Source organism: Camelus ferus, chromosome 28 (genome assembly GCF_009834535.1).
Source record: "Camelus ferus isolate YT-003-E chromosome 28, BCGSAC_Cfer_1.0, whole genome shotgun sequence".
NCBI classification, from domain to species: Eukaryota; Metazoa; Chordata; class Mammalia; order Artiodactyla; family Camelidae; genus Camelus; species Camelus ferus.
The window spans coordinates 6,751,126-6,767,012 of NC_045723.1; the positions used below are offsets into that span (position 1 = coordinate 6,751,126).

Consider the following 15,887-nt stretch of genomic DNA (forward strand, 5'->3'; position numbering starts at 1 on the left):
GAAAAAGTGTAATTTTAATGCAAAAATAAACATGTTTTCAATTTTGCCTATCTAAGCAAAATACAAATCTCAGAAGCCATTTAAAGAAAAACTCTAAATATAACCATGCAAAATTTTGAACCCTTTGAAAAGAAGAAAATATTGTGAACAGTGTCTGAAGGAAAAAATGACATACTGGGAAAGATTTTTCATGTCGATTGAAAGGCTTATTTTCTTAATGTGTAAAAATTTAAAATCAATCATTAAGGCAGAAACAACAACAAAAAAGTTTCCTAGAACTACTGAGCCTCACATAACATATCACATATTTTGTTCTAATCTAAAAATTAGCTTTACTGAGATATAATTTACATACAATAAATTTTTTATTTTTTAAATTGGGAGTAATTAGATTTATTTATATTTGTTTATTTTTAACAGAGGTACTGGGGATTGAACCCAGAACCTTGTGCATGCTAAGCACTCACCCTACCACTTAGCTAGACCCTCCCCCTAGGATATAGCATTTTTCAATCACCCCAAATTTCTCTCTCGCCCTTTTGAGGTCAATTCTCTTCCCCCATTTCTGGCATCTGGGAAACACTGATGTACTCTCTGTTACTATGACAGAGTTTGACTACAAGCAGCTAAAATTAGTAGAGCAAAAGGTTTCATCTTGACTAGAGTTTCATATAAATGAGTGAAAGTGGAAGTCTCTTTTTCCTAATTTCAACTTGAAAGATCCTAGGGGAAAACGTGGGCCCAGCTTATATCCGTGGTCAACCAAGGTGGTTTGGGCACGTAAGACAATGACACTTAAAAGATTGGAGTGTAGGGAGGCTCATTCCCCAATACAAAACGGAGAGGTCTTTCCAGAAGAGAAGAGAAGGGTGCAGGCAAAAACAGATCATCAGCACCCACCATAACCAAGGTTCATGTGAAAAAGAACTTCAAGTGAACCAGCTGATAGGACTGTAAGAGCCTCATTGTCTGGAAGGCTGTATCCATTCCCTGGCCCAATGTTTTCCAGGCTCAAGGACAAACTAGAAAGGGGTCTCTGATGGAGAAACATAACATGTGTAGCAGTTACACTGAAAGAGATAGAATTAAATAAAAGAGCAACTTTCTTCCCTCTGTCGGTTTTTCCCCTCCCCTGCCCATCAATGTTCGCTCTGTTGAATGTGTTTTTTCCCCCAACCTGTGAGTGAAATCTGGTTGGCTCCACTAGTTTTCTGGTCCTCCTCAGATAACAGAAAGATCTCTACACATTTTAATCCCATGAATAGTCTCATTTCATTGATTTAAAGTGTCCAGTTGCGTGAAACAATCAAACCTGAGAATTCTATTTATAGGAACAGGGGGCATCTCTGGGAGAGAAACAGCCTGTGATCAGCTTCTTCCCTTCTTTCCCACCAAAAGGATCTCTTTGAACCACAGTTTTCCTCCCCTCACCCCCAACATCGCTAACAGCATTTTCTGACCTCTGGCAGGTGGGGTGGTGGGGTGGTGGGGTGGATGGAGCGGAGAGAAGGTCTTAGAAAGGTCCTATTTGCTTGGTACTGTCCTGATCTGCCTAGTAGGTGTTCCAACCTTTTTTCCTGTGGGGTATTATTTTAACCATATTGCTTTGGGTAAGGTATGTTGAGGCTGGCAAACAGATCAAGAGAGAGAAAGCAGAAAGTTTTAGTTTTGCTATGCTCACCATTCCCTGGACGGAACACAGCATGTCATGTAGGGCCACTCACTGTAAACACTGGGGTGGGTTACATGGCAGAGGGTGGAGGGGAACTGTGGTTTCCATGGGAAGGAAAAAGCAAGGCAGGGTAAACAGGGTCAGGATTGGCTAATCTGAATGATTTCAGTGGGTTTGAGGGCGTAGGAGCTGTCCCTGGCTGTCTGGTACCTGGCCCTGGGGTGATTAGCTGGGTGTATGGTGGCCTGTGTGAGAGCCTGATAAGGCAGGTGGCTGGGGGCGTGGACTTGATTGGCTGCCTAAGATCGGGAACTGACTGGTCCTTAGCCTGGGCCTCAAAACTGGCTTAAGATAGATAGCATTAAACAAACAAACAAACAAACAAACAAACCAAAACTGTATTACAGGCATTTTATGGGTTCGTTGGAGACCTCTTATCATAGAGGAAGTCTTGTCTGCAGTCTCCTTTCCTCTGCCTGTATCACACACACTCTCCACTACGTCTGAAGGTACATTTCCAGCCTCTTTCTGCCAAGGTCTCCTTGCTCTGATAGGAAGCTGTCTTGTGCTGGGTTCCTTTAAAGAAGGCTTCAAGCTGGCTGTTGCCTGTGCCTCTCGCATCTGACACTGAATTATACATAACATAACCATCAGCAAGGGAGGATAGTTCTCCGAGAGGGCACCAAGGAGCTGGTGAGGAAGGCAGTAGCCGCAGCCAGGAGCAGGAGGCAAAGGTTTTTTCAAGAGCAAGGGAACAATATACCAGGCAGGACTTGCATAATGAGGGCCAGGACTAGGGTGACCGAGTGAGGCACTCTCTCCGGTGCCAAAATTTAAGGGAGTGCCACAAGATGCAGTAATCAGGATAAATCATATTTAACGCAATATTTTCTTAAAAAATGCATAGGATGCACATTTTCACTTCTGCCCGAGGCTCCAAAATGACTCCGCAGGGCACTGGTGCTGTGCAATCCCAGCTTCTGGCTCCCTAACCACCCCCACCCTCCTCAACCCCACTCCCCTCCGCCAGATCGTACCCCTGAGCCACTTCCACAGAGAAATGCTGGAGCACCCCTCTAGGAAAGGTTTTTCTTAGGAAGTAACCTTTACCTGAGCCTTGAAGAAGAAGGCAAGGCGTTGGAGTGTATGAACAGGGGAGAGGGAGCCACGCTTGTGTTAAGTCCAAAATGCCTGAAATGAAAGGAGCTAGAGGAATTTTTGGAACAGGGTGGTGGCAATGAGTCTGTAGGTTGGGAACTCTAGAATTTTAACTCGGGGAGACACAGGCCCAGATTTGTTTCTTAGGCAGATTATGCCTTGTGGGGGACAACTGGAGGGGTGAGGTCTGGATGCTGGTAAGTGCCTTAGGAGTCTAGCGCAGTATGCGAGCAAGGGATGACTGTATCCCCATCGAAACAGGTGGAGACAGATTCCCAAGGGCCAGGCCTCAGTTCCCCGCTGGAGCACAAAGGGTGGGGCGGCACCCGGGTCTCTGACCTGCCACCTGGGCCACCTCAGAGTCCCGAGTGAGCCGCGGGTGCAGCAGGGCGCGCGGAGGAACCGCCCGGATTCAGCCGGGGGCCCGGGGCGAGCGGGGCGGGGCGGGTCCCGCGGGTGCCCGACCGGATCGCCGCCCAATCGCCGCAGGCCCGCGGTGCCCCGGGGGGCTGGGGCCGCCGCCGCCGCCGGAACGTGCCGCGGCTGCGCCAACGCGCGAGCGCCGGGCAGGGCGGCGGGCGCGTTCAGTCTGGCGGCGGCGGCCGTGCGCGGACGGACGTGCCCCGAGAGCCGCAGCCGCCCGCAGCCGAGCCGCGCCGCGCCGCCGGGCCGCGCCCGCCCGCCCCCCGCCATGGTGGCGTGGATCATCTCCAGGCTGGTGGTGTAAGTGGCCTTCTTCCCCGCGTCCCTTCCTTCCTTCCCTCCTTCCTTCCCCTCCTTCTCCGGCCCCGGCCCCCGGGCAGCGCGCGCCCCTGCACCGCCGGCCCCGGTGGCTCCGGCTATTAATACCCGGCGGCCGCTAAATTTAGCAGGTACAGTAGCTGCCGAGGTCGCCGGCGAGCAGGCGGCCCAGGACGCGGCTGCTGCCCCGCGGGGCCCGGCCCGGCCCGGGCGCGGGGACCGGCGGGTGGGGCGGCGCGGGCTGGGGCGCGCGGGGCGCCGCCGGGGGTCCGGCTCGCGCCTCGCCGCGCTCGGCCGCTTTGTTCCGCGGGTCGGTGGGCTTGGCCGAGGCCCCGAATGGGCGCGTCGCGGGGACACGCGTCCCTCTCCTGAGCGAGAAATGCCGGCGGGGTCGCCCGTCGCCGCGCCCCGCCGCCACGCTTTTGTCAGGTGAATATGACAGAGCGCAGAAGAGCCTGGGGCGCTGCCTGGAGGGGTCGGCGCCGACAAGGGCGGAGAGCCGGGGGCGAGCTCCGAAGGGGGTTGAAATAATACTCCTTTTAGGGTTCTCAAACTGACAGCGGCCAAGGCCAGTGGGACGGAAGAGGACATCTGTGAATCTTGGGGTAGCCACCTCGCGTCCCCTGGTCTGATTCCTTTGGCGGGGGGTTTGAAGGAGAGACAGGGACAGGCATCTCCAGGAATTCACGGGAAATTTCCAAGTGACAGACGGCCACCCTGATGGTGCCGATGACAGCTCCCAGGTCCTGCAGGAGAGCGCAGAGTCATCTGGGGTGAGGCCTGTGTGAAGTCATTGCGGGTGGGCGTTGGGGGGGGGGGCTGCGTTTTGCTCTATCAAGCCCCAGAGCGGAGTAGACCTTTGAAGAGCTCCTTCCTCTGTGGATTTGTTCTGCTTTGGAGGTAGACATGGCTAGCTCTTCCAGTTCCTCGTCTTCCCTCACCATTCTCGCCTGAGTGGGGACGGATTTGCCACCTGCTCGGGGAAGCTGGGGCCAAAACTGGCCTGGGGAGTGGGGCGGGGTGGTGCGACTCAGGCTTTTTCTTTGTCTGAGAAAGAGGGGCTCCCGACTCTGGTTGATGGTGCACCATCACTCCCCACGTTTTGAAACACCTCCCATCTCCTACCCTTCTTTCCTGATTTTCAAAGAAGCCGTCAGGGGCAGCCTTCTGAAGTCATGCTCAGCATTGTCTCCTGGCCACCATTCTGGGCTTTCTTCCCAAAGCCAGTGTTTGTGCTTCTCAGCCCCCAAGTCATTCATTCCATGCGGGCTTCTCCACAGCTGTTGTCGCCTGCTGGGGGTTTGTGCTGTACCTAGAGGTGGCATGTTAAATATTTAGAAGATTTCTGCGGGCAGAGCTGGCATGATAACCCAGGGAAGCTGCTGGCACGCCTTGCCCCACCTTGTGCCTAACCAAGGTCTGTGTTGCCTTCAGGGTGGGTTTTTTTTGGTTTTTTTTTGTTTTTTTTTTTCCTCCAGGAGTAGTGATGTGATCTTCAGATTTGCAAGTGGCTTCTCGGGGGGTGGGGGGGTGGGGGGGTGGCTCAGGGTGGGGTCAGAGAGTTGAGCTGGCCAGGCTGGAGGACTCACTCTGTAGGTGCTACCAGGCTGGGGCTGGAACGCTGGGGAGTGCCGGTTTCTGGTCTGGGGTCTGTGTGACCGTCTTTAATTTTATTATTCCCCCCCCTCCCCCGTATACTAGACAACTGAGGAGGGTGGAGAGGAGAGGCTTATATTTGGGTGGGCCCTCAGGGACTTGCTCTTACTTTCCAAAACAACCACACTCTCCCAAAGCGAAGCTTCAGAGAATTTAAACGACCATGAGAACTGCCCCTCAGGCCAGCCCAGGACCCCCTGCTCCAGGGGAGAGTTTGTGGTGTTTAGGGTGTTATTGACACTGTCAGCTCCAAAAGGTCAGAGATACAACCTGTTCCTTTAATCCCTCATTCTCTGTAGAAACCGCACATGGAAGTGTCTGTTGTGGATTTAATAAGCAGTACCTGCTTCATGGAAATAATACCTGTTCGTTATAGGAAAATCAGAAAATAGAGATAAATAGACTGAAAATCGCCCGCGTTATTACTGTCCAGAGATAGCTAGTGATAATTCTGAGAGGTACATTCCTCAAGATGTTTTTCCTTGTGCATTTATGCACGTATGTTTATATTTACCATTCAAGGAAATTATTGACTCAGCCCCAAATTCCACCTCTTCGCGTAAGAGTAGGCATACCATGTTTGGAGTCAGAAAACCCTTGATTCAAATCCCAGTTGTGCCTCTTGCCAACAGATCCCAGTTCACAGCTAAGATCACAGGCGATCCCGCAAGCGCTGGTCAACCTCATGTTACTGTTGCAGGGATTCCAATTCCACGTGATATGTAAATTGCCAAGCACCACAGAGGCCATTAAACCAACAATAACTCCCCCCTTCTGTCCTCCGAGGGCGGGTGTCAGAGCTCTGGAAGGGGCTTTTAGACCTTATTCCTGCAGTTTTCAAACTGGCTTCCCTGAGGGCCACCGAGCATGGGTGGGTGGGCTCTGGGCTCCCAGCTTTGATTCCTTTGGTTTCTTTTATATCCTGGGGTTCTAGATAAAATAAAATTTGGAAAATATATGGGTTTCACTGCGAATAAGAGCCACTGATCCAGTCCTCCCCTCATCTGTGAAACTGTAGAGGAATGTGCTTTGCCCAAGGACACAAGGTGAGGGTGAGCTGGTGAGGGAAACAGGCTGAGGAACTTTGGGTCTGTGCCCTTTCCACCTCTGCTCATCCTTGATGGTTGTCCTAAATTGGTCCCTTTCAAGCTTTCAAGACCTCTAGAGTGGAGTCCTATGATTTTGTCCACCCGCTCCTTTTTCCATAAGCAATTTTTTAAACATTTTACAATGTGTCAAATTCCAGTGTACAGCACAATTTTTCAGTTATACATGAACATGTGTATATTCATTGTCACATTTTTTTCTCAGTGAGCTACCATAAGATCTTGTATATATTTCCCTGTGTCCCATAAGCAATCTTTTGATGGTTTTGTAAGCCTCTGTCACATCAAAGAACACTTAAAGAAGACCTATCACTGTGTTCTGAGGATGGGGAGGGAGTGTCTTCCTTCCAGCCGGAGGCATCAAGACAAGCGGACAGTGTCTGGGGACAGCCAGCTGTGTTTGTGGCTGTCTGTGTTGCCATGGGCTGTGAGCGTTTTAAGGGCAGTGGTGGTGACTTTTCCCCCCCTCCCACCTCTCGCCCCTTCCCAAGGCTCTTTTTTGAAGTTCCAGGCATCTCAAGCAGGGCACTCAGCAAAGGGTGGTTGTGTTGAATGAGATCAGAGGCCCTGGGATAAGAAGAGGAACCCGTCAGCAGTTATCCCCTGGGCACGGAGGTCAGTGGGCATCAGGACAGGGTGAACTCAGTGGGCAAAGCTCTTGGAATGAGAGCCAATTTGAGATGCTGCTTTCTTGCCAGCTGTCTTCCTCCTAGCTCCAATGGCTCAGCTGAGGAACAATTAAGGAGGAGATAATAATGCGGTAACAAGGTTGGCCTTGTTAAAACCTGGCTGATATCTGCATAGAACAGGGGAGCTCATTTCGGACTGGCCTGCTTGCCTCCTTTAAAATATTTTGTTTTCTTTACAAACAACCCAAGACCTAGGTGTGAAAGAATTTCAGACTGCCAAGAGTATGTTCATGTGCACTGGAGGGGGACACAGAGGTTGCTGTGTGTCTCCTTGGGAGAATGCACTGTCTTGAAGCATTTATTCCAAGCAGCAGGTGTTGCCTCATTGTCTCTGGACAGAATTTTGGCTGAGGCCCAGGGTGTTGGCTAAAGGGATCCAGACCTTCCCACCACTTCTGGGGTTAGTGGACCCAAACTCTAACTGACTGTAGGGAGAAAATGAGAGTCCTGATTCAACAAAAATTGTAAATAATTGATGGCCATGCAGAAAAAAACCCCACTCTTCCACAATGTACATCTTTAAAAATGGTAGCTTTGAGAAAGTGCAGTCTCAGGTTTAAAACAGAATCTTGGGTTGATAGCTGAAGATCTAGCTAAGTCTCAGGACTGTAATGTGTGTACCCTGGGTCAGGGCTGGATGTATAGAGGGGCCTGGAAGGAATGTGGGTTGTCCTCAAGATGTTCCTCAACTGTTACAACACAAATGGGAAAAAGAAAAAAGAAAAAGCCATAAACTCTTAAACATAAACTTGCCTTTCTTTGGGGCCTACTTTTAAAAAGGTGGACTGCAAAAAAAAAAAAAAAAAAAGTGGACCACAGAAAAGTGATCCTTATAGGGAAGGGTTCAGGTTAGTGGAAGATTTCTTTCCTGGCACTGGGTGTGGTACCGGGTAGGAGCTAGGTGAATGTTGCAGTTGAATTGTAAGAAGGGAAGGATGTGGGGCTGGAAATCAGCAAACTTGGGTTCCAGTCCAAGCGCTGGTTTGACCCCCTACAGAGTCCTGGGGGCCACTGGTACTGCGCTGGGGCCCTGCTCCGGGTCTGTGAGACAAGAGTGTCAGCCAGCATCAGTCGTGGAGGTCTCAGTGGTTCCAAGAGCCAGTGCTCCTCTGGGCCCCCTCCTATCCCCTAATTGGCCCATGTGCACCATGTGTATTTGTGAACAGGGGGAGTGTCCTCCAGGAAGTGAAGAATATCAGCTTAGATTTTGCTGCTGTTCTGCTGCCCTGTTCCGTGTTCATTAATCCCGCCTGCCTTCTGGGAGGTAGCTTCAATGCACCTCTTCCTGCTGTGTCTTATTTGAAGGTTAGCTGACAAGTGAGGGTCTTACCTGGTTATTAATGGCTCAGTCCTCCCCTTCCTTCTGAAGCGAGCTATTCTCTTTGGAGTGTGTATTATCTGGGGGGAGGAAGAGCCCTGAGAAGAATGAGAAAAGGGGGAATCAGGCCCTTAGTAGCCACCTAGCTGCCATTTTGTATTGTGTATGTATGTCATGCGTGTGCGTGTGCGTGTGTGTGTTTTCCAAACGATTTGAAGAGGCTAGGGGATGAGGAAGACTTGGCCATGCAGTAGTCACCGTACATGGCACCTTTGGAATTTTATTGCCAACAATGAACCATGCACATGCCCAACTGGGTACCAGGATTCTTAATGTCTGTGGGAATTTTTCCAAGAACCAGCAAGAGTAAGGGGGTTTGCATTTGGGCCAGGGAGATATTTTCCTCTCACTTCGGGGCCTTGGGAAGGCCCTGCCGGGTTGCAGGATGGATGGTTACGTACGTATTGCTTGTTCTGAACTTTCAGATCTTGTCCTTCTTCACACAGAAGCACATTGTTTTCCCTTTGGGTCATTTGGGTCACACCCAGGAGCTTTCCTTTGATTATAGAGAAAAAGTAAAACTAAAGGGCCAGCTATCTGGCACACAGGAGGAATGTCTGCAGGAATCTGGACGGGTGATCTGGTATTACAGGCCCTCAAGCCTGGTGTGCATGCCTAGACCAGTGTGGCCCATGGGTTTCATCTCTTATAATTGATAGGAGGCTGCCCAGGACCTGTCTTGCGATGGGATATGAAGCTGGTTGGGCTCAGTGGGGAAGGAGTCCCATGAATGGTTTGTGCAGGGGAGACGGTAAAGGGGGCACACATGTTGGCTCCGTATTTTGTCTCTCAAACTTAGCCTGTTCCTGATCGGAGAGGTCTGTCCCACAGTCAGAGTTTTACACACTTCCCTAAATTAGTAAACGGACAGTGGCATCCTTTACCTGAGCTGACATCCCCTGCTGACATCCTGTCCCTGCCAGGCTGTCAGTCACCTGGCAGTTCTAGGCCGTAGGCGCCTCCTTGCTGCCAGCATGGGGAGCGGTCCAGCCAGTGGCTCTCTAGTCTGCCCCTTTCCTCTGAGGATGCTCACACGTGTACCACGTTTCTCCTTTTCCCTTTGGCTTTCGCCAGCCCGCAGCTCAGTTACACTCTGCCTTGGCTCGTCTCATGTCCTTGTGCATTCGCATCCTTCCCGCCTCCTTGTAGGGATCTATGGATGGGACTCTGGGCTTCGAAACACGTTTCCCATTTCCTTCTGGTAACGTACCCCATACTCCTTCCCCTCCGCTCAGCCATGGAGATGGGTGGTCACTGAGACCTAGCTACGCATTTCCTTGGCCAGAGAGATTGGTCCAACAGTCGGTATGTGACCAAACTGAGCTGCTAGATCCTTCACCAGGGCTTCTTGATTTGAAGCTGGGAGAGATTAGCCTTGCCTCTGGGACCAGAGCTGGAAAGGTGTGAAGGTGGGGCTGCTGGTCCCTGCCTGGCACCTGCAGAAGCATGGAAGCCAAAGGGGCGAATTATGGCAAAGCAGAGGTGAACAGAGATGAGATACAGGGACAGAGAGAGGAAGCTGGCACGAGAGTCTTGATTCTGGTTACTCAGGCCGGCTTCCTGCAGCTCTCCCTTTGATGCCTTGATCTGTCCTACATCCCAGGATGAAAGCCTTGAATAGTACTTGTATTAATCAAACATTGATTGTAGTGGTGAGGATGGACTGGGTTATGCTGCAGTAACAAGTCCCAAATCCCAGTGGCTGGAGACAACAAAGGTTTATTTCTTGCTTTATGCTGCCTGTTCCCTGTGGGTTGGCCGAGGCACTCTGCTCATTGTAATCACCGCAGGCTCAGGCTGACTCAGTCTCCTTCGTCTTGGGGCGTTGTCATTGCGACACAAGGCACCAGGATTCACTGGAGTAGGGAAAGAAAAATGGAGAGTCATGCACCGGCTCTTAAGTGTCTCTAACCGGAAGTGACACGTGTCGTGTCTGCTCACATCTCATTGGCCAAAGAAAATCATATACCATGCCCGCATTCAAGTGGGTGGAGTTACAGTCTTACTAACCATCTGTGAGCAGCCCAGTGACCAGCATATGTGCTGAATGAATGAATCCTAACCAGCTTTGCAGACCTATAAATGTCCTTTTTCACCAAAGTTGGTGAAAGATGGGATTTTTTTTTCCTTCTTGCATCTGGAAGAGTCCTAATACACACCTTTACCTCTTCACGTTAGAAAAATCTCCCTTTCTCCTTTTGACCTTTTTTCATGATCCCATTTGTGAGTTTAAATTGGAGGTCTTAATGTTGAGGAGAAATTAGCAGTTGTAGAGAGCTGATGCTCTTTTATGGCTAAAGACCTCGAAGGTGCCCTGTGATTGTCACTACACTCTCCGTGTTGACCTCCATCTACCTTCCTCCATGAAACTTCACCGAAGAAAGATTTCTCTTCTTGGGTCCGCAGTGTGGCACTGCCACTTTGCACCTTGCAGTGTGGCTTTGTGCATGCATTTACACACACACACACAACCCCATCCCCCTGCTTAAGAACCACGTCTGTTTCTGTCTCCCTCTCAGCTCTTCATGAGTAGTAGGTGTCCAGTGAGTGCGTGTTGGATCGTGAATGAGTCAGGACCTCTCTACTCCCACGTGGTCTGTGCACCAGCACATCAGCATGACTGGGGGCTGGTTAGGAGTGTAGAATGCTGGGCCCCACCCAAGCCCTCGTGAATCTGCATTTTTAACCAGATCCCTATGAAACCTGAGAAGTGCTGAGTCAAGGAGACGGGGTTTCATCATCTCGCCTGTGAAATGAAAAGAAATTGGCTTGCCTAAGTTTCCCACTGTTGACTATAAATGGGGATTCACTCCCAAGTCATCCATTCTGCTAGACTGTAGTTCATCCTCTCTGGTGCAGAGAGGTCCGAACCCTGACTTTTTTATGAGTTCTGAAAGGCATAATTGGACTCCACCAACCCAGGGGCTCAACTACACACCTTTCGCAGATGGGCTGCCTAATTGTGATCTGGGTAAAAGTTTGTTTTGCCATAATTGGGGTTTATAAACGGCCATGGCAATGCCTGTCAGACAGAATATTATGCCAAGCAGGTCTGGCTACTCAGAGGAGGGTGGGCTATAACCCCCCTCAGAAAGTGGCGTGGTGAGACACAGTCAGCTGGTGCTGGGGGTGCACAGTGGATTTATAGGAACACGAAAGGACTTTTCTCATGAGCATGTGAGGCCAGGAACCGCTGGTCCCCATATGTCCCCCTGAGGAAGTCACAGGATCCAGTGGGCTCTGTAAACGTTTCACGCCAGACCCTGTGTGCTGTGGAATCCAGTCTTACCAGTGAGTCCCCTCAGCTCCACCTTTATACTGCCCCCTGTCCAACCCACTCCCGTCTCCCCTGCCGCCACTCTGTTCCACCCCCAAACTGCTGCTTTCCTGGACCACTTCAAAGCTCTTCTAATTGTTTTCCCTGCTTCTGTTCCTGTCTCTCCAGAGATTTGCTTAAAACATAAAGCTAGGTCTTAGCTTTCCTCCGCTGTTTAAAACCATCTAAAGATCTCCTGTCACACTGAGGATAAGATTCAGACTCATTCTCGACAAGACTCAGCAAGGCCTGGCCCCTGCCCACCACCCTGACCCCACCTTGTTCTGCACCCCCTTCCTCACTCAGCCCCACCACCCTCACTTGTCCCACCCGGGGGCCTTTGAGCTTGCTCTTCCCTCTGCTCTGAACACCCTGCCGTGGATGGTCCATGGTCCTTTCCCCCTTTCCGTTGAGGTTGCTGCTTACATGCCACCGATTTGGGAGAAGCCTCTTCTGACCACCTTCTCCAAGATATGCCCCATCTACACCTCTCTCCTCTTGTCCCTCCCTGAAACCTTGCTTTTAGTTCTTTTGTTTGCTTGTTCCTGGTCTGTCTCTCCACTAGGATTTGATCTCCATGACTTTTGAGACTTTTGTTTTGTTCATGTCTGTTTTCCCAGTGCCTAGAGCAGTTCTAAGCTCATAGTAGGTGTTTAAAAAATACACAAATGATGACTTTCTGTTCCCTCTGGGGTTAGATCCTTTTTTAAAACCTGGGTTTGTAGAACCTTGATTTGTGATCAAGGCAAGTCACTTAACCTCTCTAAGTCTCTGTTTTCTCATCTGTAAAATGAAATACCTGATTTCTATTTCTGGCAGTATGGCAAACTGTATAGTCTGAAACCCCTCCCATAATAAAACTGAATTAAACATTTTTCTGAAAGTCACAGATGGAATATAACAGTGATCCCCTTAAAAGCATAGCAGAGCTTTTAAGTAAGAAAGGGAATTCACCAGGAGGCAAAACAGAGAGGGAATCATTTTGCAAGGGTGTAAACTTGCCCGTTTGCTGTGGCAGCTGCACGGCACACTACCCTGAAATTTAGCTTAAATCAGCAGCCATGTTGTTATCATCTCCCCTGGCTCTGCGGTCAGGAATCTGGCCGGGACACAGGACGCAAAACTTGCTTCTGCTCCATGATGTCTGGGTCTCAACTGGGATGATGCGGATAGCAGTGGCAGACTGGACATCTGTCTCCCTTCATGTGTTCCATGGCTTCTCCGCCTGGTTTTTCTATGTGACTTCTCCAGCACGGCCGCCTCAGGGTGGTCAGGTTTCTTACACGTAGATCGGGGCTGCAAGAGCGAGTGTCCGAGACGTGTCCGGAGAAACTGTTAAGACTTTTTATGAGTTGGTCTCAGAAGTCTCGAGGTGACGCTTACAACACTTCGGCTGCCTTCTATTGGCCAAACAAGGCACGAAGGCCGTCTTAGATTTGGAGAGAGGGAGATTAGACTTTAACGCTCCACGGGAGGGGTAGCAAATAATTTGCAACCGTCTTTAAAATACCACGCTGGAGGACTGGCCTGACTTGGCTTTACTATCTAAAGAATAGAGGGGCCCCGGGTCTGGGGAGGTAATAGAGCTGAACGTCTGCATAACACTGAAATGTGAAGGGCTGCTCTGCAGTGCTGTCCTGAGTAGAACACAAGCCCAGGGAGCTTGGCCGTCTTGCTCTGGGTTCTCGGTGGAGGGAAAATCTCCCTTGGGAATTTGAAAGCGTCCATTGACCGGTCCTCCTGTGGATTTGGGGTTTGAATGGACACATTGTGCAAATACCCTCCACTGATTAACATAAACTTTGGTCCTGGGCCAGCATTACTCCTGCGGCATCTGACAGAAATTAATCCAGTCTCTCTGAGAGCTCTCAATACACATCATACAGAATTAGCCTCAAAGTGTATGAATCCATGCTCCGAAGTTACAAAACACGTGAAGTAACAATCCCCCTTGCACCCTGAGCAGGAGTTCGCAAACATCCTAAGGCAGAATTAGCCCTCCAGAAATAAATAGATAAATAACATCCATATATTAATTATATATATTATTTATATAAAATAACTATTACCGAGACATCTTAGAATAAGTCTTTCTAAAGTGAAAAAATAAAGAATTGAAAAATACAAGAAGATAGCAGATCTCGGGGTGGAACAGGAAAGGAATAGGCCCACAAGAAAAGAAGCAATTCTACAAGTTAAAAATCAAGTATTAAAACAACACACTGGATAGTTTAAAATGCTGAGGGATTGAACACCAAGGGGGTGATGTTTCCACACTGCCTGGTGGGGCCTGAGGGCTCTTAGTGATTTCACTCTTGTTTGACAGACGAGGAAGCTGAGACCTGAGGGGACGAGTCTTCATTAAGGTCGGTAGCCTGATTGGCTAGGCCATGATTTGAGTCTCCAATTCCAGAAAGTGTTTTGGACTAGAAGAAGGAGGAGGTTCGTTTTATATGGTTAGAGGGTTGACCTGGGACCCGTGGGTGATTAGGAGACATATTTTTGTCTTGATAGAAGGAAAAGGTTTTCAGTAACTGGTGTTAAAGTGAGGCAATGAGCTCCTGGCTTCCAACCGTAAGGCCCTTCAGCTCTCAAACTATAATTTTATCCTTTTCTTTTATTATAGTGGAGGAAGAGAGGTAAGAGTTGTTGGAAAGATTCTCTTTCAGTGGGTAGGCCTTCTGTCCTTGTTTGAGATTGACTGATTCATTGCTTGATTGATTCATTCATTGGTGCTCCTCCCATTCATTGACCATTTGCTTTGTGCCAAGCACTATCCTGGGCACCAGGGATAGAAAGAGGAAATGAATTACAGTTGCATCTTTGAGAAGTTTCTGAGGTCACGTAGCCAATCAGTGGAAAACTTGGACTTGAATTCCAGTGTCCTTCCTGCCTGGCCAGCATTCTTTCCGTTGGGTTGGTTATTTTGTGGGTGGGTGTGAACGACTTTCCTGGCTTTGGTTGGAAATTGTAGGGAGGAGCCCTTTCGCAGGGGAAGTGGTGCATCTGATATGTGAAGGGAGATTGAACCACTGCTGCCTCTCTCTGCCTGGGGGACACTGTGGCAGCCAGTGTTGAGAGAGAAGAGGTGGCAGAGGGGAGGGTGTGCTGAATACTTACAATCTGGGACAAAGAGGTAGGTAAAGTTGAGCATCCTTGCTCACTGTATTCGTCTACTATTGCTGCTGTAAGAGATAACCACAAATTTACTGGCTTAAAACAACAGAAATTTAGTTCTTTCATTTCTGGAGTCCTGAAGTCTGAAATGAGTGTTTTGGGGCTAACATCAAGGTGTTGGCAGAAATGCTTCCTTCTGGAAGTTTCATGGGAGAATCCACGTTTTGCTTTTTCCAGTATCTAGTGGCTGTTGGCATTCCTTGGCTTGTGGCCACGTCGCTCCAGTCTGTGCTTCTGTAGTCACCTTGCCTCCTCTGTGTCTTCATATCTTCCTCTACCTCTCTTAGAAGGACATTTGTGATTACACTGAGGGCCCACCTAGATGCTCCAGGATAATCTCGTCTCAAAAATCTTAACTTAATCACTTCTGCAAAGTCTCTTTTGCTATATAAGGTAACATTCGTAGGCTCTGGGGATTAGAACCTTCATATCTTTGGGCACCACTATTCAACCTACCAAACCCCTGGCTGCTGGCCCTGCTGCCACCAAGCAGAAGGGAGTCCATCTAAGAACAGCCTAAAGAAGGAACACTGTGAGGGGAGGGTATAGCTCAAGTGGCAGAGCGCATGCCTAGCATGGACAAGGTCCTGGGTTCCATCCCCTGTACCTCCTCTAAAGATAAATAAGCCTAATTACCTCCCCCCTGCCAAAATAAAGATCATAAATAATAAATAAATTAAATATTTTTAAAAAAAAAGAAATAAAGAACTCTGATGTTTCTACGTCTTCTTTTATCTCCATTTTCAGACTCTCCTTGATTTGCAAAAATTAATTATGGAGTCAATAGAAAAGATTACAAAGAAATGGTTAGGGTATAATGGATACAATGAATATGCCTTGACTCACCACCCAGTTTAAGAAATAGGACATTGCCTTCACTGTATCCATGTACCACTGTCTATAGACACTTGGGTTCTTTCTAGATTCTTGTTTCTCTCTTTTTCTCTTGAAAAGACTTCTGCAGTGAACATCCTTACGTGTGTTTGCTGGTGCC

General features: G+C 49.2%; 1 protein-coding gene across 5 annotated transcripts in view; it reads left to right on the forward strand.

Moving 5' to 3' along the window:
- The first annotated feature begins 3,224 nt into the window (after positions 1–3,224).
- REEP1 (receptor accessory protein 1) overlaps positions 3,225–15,887 on the forward strand; it is a 93,767-nt gene continuing 81,104 nt past the window's right edge. For 3 of the 5 annotated variants that reach the window (XR_004315803.1, XM_032469638.1, XM_032469640.1), the window contains exon 1: positions 3,225–3,553. Coding sequence is in view for 4 of the 5 variants with exons in the window: in XM_032469638.1 (XP_032325529.1) it covers positions 3,522–3,553 (32 nt within the window). In the remaining variant the exon portion in view is untranslated. The remainder of the gene's footprint in view (positions 3,554–15,887) is intronic. The other 2 variants (XM_032469639.1, XM_032469641.1) reach the window with 2 other exon arrangements.